Below are 10263 nucleotides of genomic sequence, written 5' to 3'. Positions count from 1 at the left end.
CCCGGGGTTGAATGCGGGGGGGGGGGGGGCACTGGGTTTTCATCCTCGGGCGTTCGACACCCTGAGGCCACACTGTGGACCACGGCTCTCAGCCATGCCCTGCCCCGTGCTCAAGTCTCCCTGCGGCGCACCGTGGCCAGCTGCATGCTCCTTCCCAACATATGCCAAGTCTCCCCCCAGGCTGGCAGCACCCGGCAACCAGGCCTCGCTCCTTCCACCGTGCCACTTGGGTCCTGGCCAGGGCCAGGTGCTGCGAGCCAGCCAGCAGAGGATGAGCAGGCACCTGGAGCAGCCGCTATCTGTCCACCTTCACTCTGCCCGTGGTGCCCAGGCCAGGGAAGAACCATCCCGGTCCCTGCAGGGCAGGACGCTGCCAAGGGAACTGCCCCCCTCCACCGCTGCTCGTCCTCTTAGGCATCTCCCCGCGATTGTCTCCATTGAGCTTTGCCCTACGATGGGCGGTCACAGAGGAGACGCTGGGAAGGCCCCAGGCCACAGGCGCTGCCCAGCTTAGCAGTGCAAGGGAACAGGGAAGCCTGGCAGGCCAGGAGCACCTGGAGGCCTGGGCTGGGGTGGCTCAGAGAGCTGCCACTGACCACAGCAGCTCCCACCCCAGGGCAGGGAGGCGAGGGAGAGAAGCCAGGAAGAGCTGTGGGAGCAGGCACTCCAGTATCCCCTGGACCTGCTGCCCCTGGGGGCTGCAGAGGCTGGGAAGACGGTGCCCAGCTGTGCTGCCCGCACCCGCAGGGCTCCTTCCCAAGAAGCAGGTACCAACTTTGGGCAGAAGGCAACGATCTGAGCTGCCTCCACGCAGGCACCGAGGCCCTGCTCCGCAACGTACAAGACCTGGTCTCGCACGGGTGGTCTGTTCTGTGCAAAGAGGGAGCAGAAGGGACCCGCCAAGCCCCGCTTCTTCCTCAGCCAGTGCTTTCCAGCACTTCGCCTGGCTTGCAGCATCCTGGCAGCGCTGAGCTCGTGTGGTGCCACCCTCAGCATGCCGCGCTCGCCTTCTGCTGGGCATGGCAGAGAAGGGGGGCACTTGCCAGTTTTGGGGGGCTCAGATGAACCACAGAGAGCAGCCTGGGATGTGCGGCGGGTGCAAGCAGCCCACAGCAGCCCCATACAGGCTAATCTGCCCAACTTCAGGCTAGCAGGGCCAAACGCCCTTCTATGCGGGCGCTGCGCAGCAATGCAGACAAGAGACCACATAAGATCATAATCATGGTTTTATTTGTCATGATCCCACTGTCCAACTAAGTTACTAGTTGCAAGTGACCCACAAAAAAAAAAAATGGACTAAAGGTTTACTGAAACGCCTGTTCTGTTCCGTTCGGTTTTAGTCCAACGTAAATGAAGAAGAAAAATACTTCTGACATTTCCAAAAAACAGAAATAATAGCAAAGTATATTAATATACATTCAACATATACTGCGCGTATTGATCACTACAATACAAAGCCATGATAAAAAAAAAGTGTGATACTGCGAAATGGCACGGTTCGGCGAGTCCCTGCTTCCCAGCTGGATGGTCACCGCGAGGCGCTCTCCACTCTCCCAGAAATACAGTGTCATGTAAACAAAAGGAGAACAAACCAAAAGGTACAGAGCGATTGCAAAAAGGCTCGCAGCGTTTCTTGGTACCTCCTCGCTGGGCGCCGGCAGGCCCCTGCCCACCCCCTACGTGTCCCTGGCGTAGGAAGCGCAACTGTACAGCCGTGCACGGACGGAGACGGTGGCACCGGGCTGGGGCAGGGCGCTGCCCGGGAGGCCTGGTCCCCACGGGCGCCAGCCTCTCCTCTCCCAAGTGCAGGTCCGCTCCTCACGGTTCCCACAGAGCAGGATGGCGACCGCAGCCCACTCCCCTTGGCCACGCCGGTCTCACACTTCCTTCTGTGCAAATTCAGGAGGGCTGCATTGATTTTTCCTTTCCTCAAACAAAAGTCACTCGCAGGAATTTTCAGCTGTAGCTTGTAAAAGGTCCAAAGGCAACAATGACACAAAATACTCCCCATGCCCCCCGCTGCTGGAGGGGGCTTTGGTTACTATCGGTCCATGAAAGAAAAGGGAACAACCAAGAAGAGCTCTCTGCACGCCTGAAACTGTCTACAGGAGAACACCACGTCCGCCACGGGAGGAAAACCAGTCACAAGTACAATGTTGTTGAAAGGGAATAAAATACTTTGAACAAAAGGTGCAAGTCACAATTCAAATAGAACAGAATCTAGTTAAAAATTTCTCTCAAACAAATTCCTTTTGCCTTTTTATTAACAACAACAACAACAACAACAATAATAATAAAACAACAACATTTACCAAAAAAATCCTACGTGATCAGGAGGAGAAGCTCATGGAGCAAAGAGAAACGACCTGTCTTCTCTGTGCTAAACGGAAAAGAACTGGAAGGCTGCACATGGGCTCGAGAGGAAGAGGTATAAAAAGGGGGGGAAGAAATGGTCCTTCCAGCACGAGGACAGAAAAACGAGACTAAAGCAAACGAAGGAGACACAAAGCATATTGCACCACTGCTGGGTGTTCTTCCATCTGCTGGCTCAGCGCGCGGGGAAGGCTGGCGCTGCGGAGGGAGATGGCGCCAGTCTTGCAGCAGGGCAGCTCCAGGCCCCGCTACCGTTTGAGACGAAGGAGTTGCACGTGGAGCGCTGCCCCAGCCGCCTGTGGGACGTTCTGCGCAACGTGGCGTCTGCCGGACCCCTGGAAGGACCAACGCAGCGGCAGCTCGGCGCTGGGGAGCTGCGCTTATTGCTCTCCGACGGACACAGCTCCCAAAGGCCTCCCTGCCCCTTTCCCCTCAGGGCGGGCTCCAGCCCAGCCTCTCCCCACTCGCTCCTGGGAAAAGGCAGCGTCTGATGGGGCTGACAGCAGAGTCGGGTGCAGGAAGGGCCTGGCTCCGTGTCCACGAGCACCTTGCCCCTCACAGCCCTCTGAACCAAGCGCAAAGCTCCAGCTCCTGGGATCCCTGCGTGGAGCTTGCTGGCGCTCTCCGTGACGGCTGGAGTGACAGGCAGACGTGGCAAATCAAAGAAACCGAAGGGAGGACACACGGAGGGACCGGACCAGCTGCGAGGAAGGGAGCCACGATATTTCAGTTGGGCAGAAATACGATGGCGATTTGGCGCGACACTGCTAGATACTGTTGGTTTAAAATGGACCTTTTCATTTCAAAGCTGTACACAAGACCTGGGGCGGGGAGAGACGGAGGCACATTAACAGCGGTGCCCAGCGTGGCCTGTCAGACTGTCCTGTTGGCCCCCCAGCTCCCGCCCTGCGCTGCTGGCTCAGGCCCGCTGTGCACGGGCCAGTCCCCACACCTCACGGCAGCGACCGGAGACTGCTACCCACTGCACCGACTGCAGGGCCCGGCTCCCCCCAGAGCGCGTCCAGCAGCTACTGAAAGTCACGGGTCACAGGCGAGGGCTGCTGTCAGCTGGAGGCCTGGCCGACAAGCTTTGCAATGACCCCTGCTTTGGGCACCGTGCCTGGGACTGACCCAGCTGAACAAGGTGCACAGAGGAGACTCAGGACATCTCCAGCCTACAAGGTGGTCGCTCGCGGAGGCAGAAGAGGGAGCGCTCTGGAGCAGTCGCATGGATAGGGAAAAACCAGACACACCAAGGATGATACTCACTCCCTCTTCTGTGTTACACCCCAGCCTGCTCCATCCCAAAGGGCACCTCAGGGTGCTTGTAGCTCAGCAGCACGTCTGTGATACAGGTCGACGGATAACAAGAGGTGTTTAAATGCTGGCTGCCATCAGCTAGATTTGGGTGCTCGTCATCTTCCAAACCTTCCCCGCAGTCTGCAAGAGCACAGAGCAATGTCAGGGTTGGTGGGGAAAGCGGGGAACCTGGAACGCTGGTTGCGAGGCACAGCCAGAAGGCTGGGTGGCCCTCGCTGTGCACGTCACAAACCCAGGACTGCACCAGCTCAGCACTGTGAGGCGAGGTACACAGTCATGCTGTGCTGCACGTACTGCAGCCGGTGCTCCCACGCTGCTCTGTGACAGGGGCGTGGGTGGGCGCCACAACAGTCCAGTGGGTGGATGCCGAGGCTGGACAGATTCAGATTGGGTGCCTAGTTTGTCACAGCACAGCCCCTTTGCTACTGGGACCGCACACCGCGGGACATGGCAAGGTCTGCATTGCTGGGACCCTTTACATCAGCACGGGCTACAGCACAGACTTCAGCAGGCTCAATGCAGGGGGTCAGGCCCGGGATGGGCATGGTCCTCTCAGACCTCAGTGACAATCAGTCTGAACGGCTGTAGCAGACCAGCGCCCCCGATGCCCTCCCAGCCCAGGGAGGTCCTTACCCTCGCTCTCCCTGTCGCGGAGCTGCTGGCTGCCCATGAGCGACGACTGGCTGAGTACCGCATCGGACATCCGGGCCGAGCTTAGTGCTTTCCCAGCCATCAAACTCATTCCAGGCAAGTTGTCCAGCTGCACCTGGGAGAGACCAACAGGAGAGGAATGAGGCCCCCATGCAGTCACCCCAATGCCCACTAGGACCAAAGGGGCACTGCAGATGCCTGCCGCAAGCTACCAAGGGACGGGGGCCATCTCCTTCCCTGGAGGCTCCCACAGACCAGCCAGGCTGCACATGACCCTGCCTCGGTGCAGGGAGGGATGGCAGTGCACGGCTCCTTCTGGCCCAACACATCTACGACTGGCAAGTCCACGTGTCCTCCCAGCACCCTCACCAGTCACAGCCAGCCTCGTCCCGGACCCAGCTGCGGCAGCTCCCTCCCTCCCGCCTGGGGGCCGAGGTGCAGCCGTGCTGGGCTCCCCTCCCATGGGGCCAGGCTGTTTGCCCCCTGCGCAGTTTGTGCCCTGTGTCACTCCAGTGACTGTAACAGAAGCATCCCCAGGCTGAACGCGAGGCCTGCAGAAACCGCACTGCTTGAACAGCCATGCCTGGTCAGCCAGAGAGGAAACCTCCCTTGAACCCTTCCAGCCATGGCTGGACACGTGGCTGAGAGGCCCCTCAGGCAGAGGGGGGACCTCCCCCAGGCCTAGGAGAGGGCCTGTCCTGGCTGTGGGCTACACCACACTCAGCTGCAGACAGTGCCGTGGGGGGTGGGCAAGGGCCTGGCAACCGCCAGCTGCTTCAAACCTACGTAGGCATCGTCGCTGTTCTGGATGGTGTGGTGCCTCTGCAGGGTCCGGGGCCGGGGGTGCTCGGAGGCAGCGGGTCGTGCAGAATAGCTCAACCCATTGTGATCAGGCATCTCCATGGCTTGTGCAGGAGAGCTCCGCTCCAGGCAGTTCCCTACGACAGATTCTTGGGAGTCAGACGAGAGAAGGGGTTAGCGGCACATGGTATAGCCAGGGATCACGGGGTACCGGGACTCTGGGGGCAGGGCTCCCCTGGCCACCCCAAGCTCAATGCAGTGCTGACCAGGGAAAAGGGGTCTCGGCTAGCTGCTCTCTCCTGTCGGGACAGTGTGGGATGAGACTCCCAGCCCAGACGGGTGCTCAGAAGGAAGGAAGGGAGCTCCGCTTCCCCTTAGCCCATAAGCCACAGGAGGGCTGCACCCACCCTACAACTGCTGCCTCTGATCCTGTCAGCAGGGACAGACGCTCAGTGCAGGACAGGAGAACGTGGCACAACACGGAGCAAAGCAAGCACCAGCCCTCTCAGCACACTGCTTGGAGGGAACATGCCTGCACGGGAGTGTGTGGCCCACTGCCCCCACAGTGCCTGGGGCTGCCAGCCCTGTTCACAGCCTCACTAACTCCAGAGCAGAGCACAGGAAAGGGATGCCTCTCCCAGCCATTAGTGCCACAGGGGCCAGTCTGCAAGGAGCCATGGCACCGAGAGGTCAAGAAAACATGTTTGTAGCAGTTTTGGGGGAGGGCTCAGCCTGACAAAGTCCAGCCGTGCCTATGCAGTCTCTGCAGTGTCCGAGGGCAAAGGCCACCTTCTTATCACACAGACCCAGCGTCACCGCGGACATGTGGTGCTGACTAACCCGCCACGCACAACACGCTCCCTTCCAGCAGCCAGCTCTGCTCTTTCCCGGCAGGTGGAAAACACCCAGGTGCAAACTTCCTCCGAGAGGCCAGAAAGGTGCTGAGCGCAGCCCGCGTGCAGAGATGCTGCTGGGCCCTGGGAAGGCCATTCTCCGGACAGAGCTGTAGACGCAGCAAGACCAAGCTGTCCGTGGTGCAGCTCAGGCCCCCCACGTGCATGCCAGGAGCGGGCTCAGGGAGGTCTGCCTGTGCCAGGCAACCCTCCAACTTCTCTGAGGACGACCCTGCCCCTTAAAACTCTGCCTTGGACTGGCGCTCTTTCCCGGCAGCTGCGCAGCCTGGGACATGGAACATGACCCAGCTGCCTGGGGGAGGTGCAGTCCCCCAGGCCAAAGAAAGGGAGGTGCTGGGCTTAGCACGGAGCCACCCTTCCCCAACGGGGAACCCCAACTCCCACATGTCAATGGCATGGAGCAGTCACGGATGCCCTCTGCACCAAAGAGCCCTGGCTCTGAGGGCGGCTGGTGCATGATCTAGCGCGCTCGCCTTCTGTGGGGCACAGTGCCTGCATTCAAATCCTCCGTGGCATGACACCAAGCCAGAGGTCCAGCTGCCAGCCTGTCTGCTTGGACCATGCCTCCATTGTTGTTCCCCTCCACTTCACCTGTCCCATTGGCTTTGGAAGGGGATCAGAAACCACCTCGTACCACGGGCATGCAGGTCTCTTACTGTGAGAGTGTGGCTCTGCCGCAGCCCCAAGCTGGCCTGGCCTGTCCCCAGGATAAATGTGGCTCAAAAAAGTGTAACTTTCGTGGACAAAAAGAGGCAAACACGAGCTCCCTGGAAAACGGCAGGTTGGGCAGAGCTGGAGGAGAGTGAGCTGCCACCCACGTACCATACTGGCCGCTGCTCACACGGCCTTCGCAGTTGTCCGAGTGAGCTGTGCCCACGGGCCTGCCACTGCCAGCAGCCTGCTTCCCCTGCCTGTACAAACGGCTTTGGCACAGGACAGCAGCAGCGGAGGAGCAGGCCATGGCAGCCTGGCCTGCTCCCCTGCTGTGGGGAACGCCAAGGAACTTCAGTGCAGCTGTGCAGGCCTGGCCATGGGAAGGCACCCTCACCTCATCCTTGCCTGCACAGAGCTCCTGGGAACACGGGGGGCTGCCCTGAATGGGGCAGCAGGAAAGGTAAGCCAGCTGGTGGGACTAGCCTGGGGTGAGAGCACTCCTCTGCAGGCACATTTAGTCCAGGTGAGCACACTTGTGTGCATAGCACCTCCCTCCCCAGGCAGCTTGCACAACGCAGATCTACAGGTCCACACTCACTGCTGAAGCTCCCCTGTCTGCGGTCCCCTCCCCACACACCAGGGCTTCAGCAGACTAACCAGCAAGGCAGGAAGTCTCTTTGTGGCTCGTTAACTTATTCTACCTGTTGGACAAGCAGTTTGTCTAGCTCTGTCCACGTGAAGAGCTGCCCAGGTCAGCAAGAGCAGGCACCAGCACTGTCCGCAGGCCACCTCACACCAGGCAGCCCTCTACTTTCTGTGCCTGGACATCTGAGGCCAGGAGAGAATGCAAGGTCTGGCAGGGCCACAGAGCTGGGACCCGAGAGCCGCCAACCCAGGGCAGCCTGAGGGGCCATGGGGGAAGGAGGCAGTCCTTGCCCAAGCCTATTTCTTTCCTTTCATATGCACATCCCCCACAGCTCAGGGCATGCCAAATGTACACGCTACAAGGAGTGTGACAGGACAGCAGCCCAGATGACCTGTGCTGCTTCCTGCGCCAGGCACAGCACCCGCACAAGGCGGGTGCCAAGATGAGGCTGATGGCCTTCAAGGAGGCAGACCTCGCTGCTGCAGGGGAAAGGGTTCTGTAGCCAGGCCCGGGTAGTGTTGGGAAGGCTGGGCAGGAGGCTAGGTCTAGACACCTGGAGCTTGCTTCCCTGGAAGGATGCACCTTTGCATTAAAAGAAGTCAGCCCGTTGCTTTGCTCCTTGTCTCAAGACCATGTGGGAACTCGGTGTGCTGCACCTCTCTAGCAAGTACGTGGCAGCAGCCTTTTGGAGGACCCAAGGCCTCCAAAGCCAAAGGAATACGGCCCGTGCCACGTTGTCAGGCACGTCCCAACTGCCTCGCCCAGCTGGGTGGACACACACGAGCCAAGCCCAAGTGGGGCAGAGGCTGCTTCGCACATGCGAGCGCAGCAAGGGGACTTACCTCTGCTGGGTACCTTACTCCTACTGAACCCGGCCGCTGGCTGGTGTCTGTAATGGTGCGTCCCCAGCTCCTGTGCGGGGCTAGCAGTTCCTAGCACAGAGTCTGGGTCCTCCTGTCCTCCCGCGTTTAAGAGCAGTGGGCTCTCATGGCAACCTTTGGTCAGCGCATTGGAACTCTTACTGTCGGGGAAGCCATCCCTCCCCCCTTCGCAGGCACAGTCCTCCTCCATGCTCTCCGAATGGACCAGGGCCGGCTGGTGTGCGTATCCATGCGGCACTGACGCAGGGACCTGCTGGATACATTCTTGCACCCTGATTTTTAGGAGATGCTGGGGACTGCCATGCGACGGGTACGCGTCAGCGTTCTGGTAAGGCAAAGACAACGACTGACGCTCCGGCAAGCTGGCGCCCATGCTCCCCGCGTCGCCTTGGCTCATGTGCCTCAGCAGTTCTTGCAGTTCTTGCTGCTGCTGCTGTTGCTGCCGCCGTTTGATGAGCTGTGCAAATTCTGCTTGGGGCAGCCGCATGTCCGTGTGCCCCGTGAGCGAGTGCCGGGGGGAGAGCAGTCCCTGGAGGATGTGTGGTACCTGCTGGTGTCGGCTGTAATCTGGGGGCGTCGGGGACAGTAGGGCCTGCTGTAGTGCTGATGCCGTGTAGTGCTGCTGCTGCTGCTGCTGCTGCGTGCTCGGAGGGAAGCTGGGGAACTGGTCAAGCTGAGGAACTTTGAGGGCTTGCTGCACGGGGGAGAACCCCGTTCCCGCTGACGGGCTGTAGTTACTGGGAGAGACGCGGGACTGCTCGGGGAACAGGTGGGGGTGTAAGTGCACCTGGTCGTAGTTCGTGGGGGGATACCGGTTCACATTCAGACTGCAAGCAACACAGACAGGGATTGTGGGCCAGCCGCTCCAGACAACCACCCCAACACTCGGGCACCCCGAGGCAGGCTCCCAGGCTGCTCCTGCTCTCTTCTCTGGATGCGTCCACGTAGTGGATCTGGGGCGTGCTTGGAGCCCGCTGCATTTCCACCCAGGGGACAGATAGCTGGCACAGAGCACCAGCTTTGGGGAGAGCTGAGGCGGCAGCGTACCTGCACTCCAGGGGAGCACAGGCCTCGTGTCACACTCTGAAGGGAGTGCTTGCGACTGAGAGGTGCCTGACACCCCTGCAGAGACCTGGGGATGCCGGAGCGAACGGAGTCAGGGAAGTGCAGGTCTCAGACCTCGCAAGGCTAGTGGATGCCCCCACCAGTATGAGAACAAAGGGCAGCTTGGGAAAGCTGTGCGTGCTGTCACGAACAAGCCACGCAGCCTGCACCCTCCTTCTCCCCTGCTAACTAGGGCACAGGCCCTTGCTACCGAGCAGGGGCTGGCAGTGGTCTCAGCTGACTCCCTGCGGCTGGCAGGGAGAGCTGTGCCCAGCAAGCTGGAAGGCTGCCCCCGGGCACTAGGCTCCAGAGGCCTCATCTGAGTGCAGCTCTCTTCTCTCCTGCCCCTCCCTGTCCCCAGGCCAGCAGGGCACAAGTGCTGCCTTACCTGTGCGACTCGGCGCTGTCGGCACTGAGCTGCTTGGACAGCGGCCGGTGACCGTAGGCGAGCGAGGCTATCAGGTTGGCGCGATGGTGCATCTGGATCTGATTGGCACTTGGGTTGATGGCCATGGCTCGGGGGTGAGAGGCCATGCCCTGCCCTGCCACCGCCGCTCCCTGCAGGAGGCTGCTGCTGAGCACGTCACCAGGCTCTTGCACCTGGATGGTGACCTGCTGCTGCTGCGCCGACTGCGGCATGCCCATGCACGTCAGCGCCATGTTGGGGGGAGGAGAGCAGTTCCCTGACTGCTGGAAGATTGCATTGTGGGAAGGCATCCCCTGGAACTGGGACTGTGAGGCTGCACCTGTGGAGAACCAGCCCTCAGTACCTGCGCTTCGTGGCTGCAAGGCTCCAGAGCAAGCTCTGTTCAACCCTACCCAGAGCCTGGGGCTAGTCTGGGCCACACGCGTCCTGGGTCTGCGCACCGGACACAGCCATGGTTTTAGGCAAGGTGCCAGCAGTGCTATGCCACGGTGC

General features: G+C 60.5%; 1 protein-coding gene across 3 annotated transcripts in view; it reads right to left on the bottom strand.

Annotated features, from left to right (window-relative positions):
• Window positions 1–1208: 1208 nt before the first annotated feature.
• SIK3 (SIK family kinase 3) overlaps window positions 1209–10263 on the bottom strand; it is a 58346-nt gene continuing 49291 nt past the window's right edge. For all 3 annotated transcript variants that reach the window (XM_019512361.1, XM_019512378.1, XM_019512369.1), the window contains 6 exons: window positions 9733–10090; window positions 8202–9067; window positions 5131–5294; window positions 4327–4459; window positions 3643–3813; window positions 1209–3194 (listed from right to left, as the gene is read on the bottom strand). In XM_019512361.1, the coding sequence (XP_019367906.1) occupies window positions 3656–3813; window positions 4327–4459; window positions 5131–5294; window positions 8202–9067; window positions 9733–10090 (1679 nt within the window). In that variant the 3' untranslated portion in view covers window positions 1209–3194; window positions 3643–3655. The remainder of the gene's footprint in view (window positions 3195–3642; window positions 3814–4326; window positions 4460–5130; window positions 5295–8201; window positions 9068–9732; window positions 10091–10263) is intronic.

The sequence above is a fragment of the Gavialis gangeticus genome, unplaced genomic scaffold, assembly GCF_001723915.1.
Source record: "Gavialis gangeticus isolate Ggan-Ray unplaced genomic scaffold, GavGan_comp1, whole genome shotgun sequence".
Classification (NCBI taxonomy): Eukaryota; Metazoa; Chordata; order Crocodylia; family Gavialidae; genus Gavialis; species Gavialis gangeticus.
The sequence above is the reverse complement of the archived record's forward strand: the minus strand, read 5'-3'. Positions and strand labels throughout refer to the sequence as shown.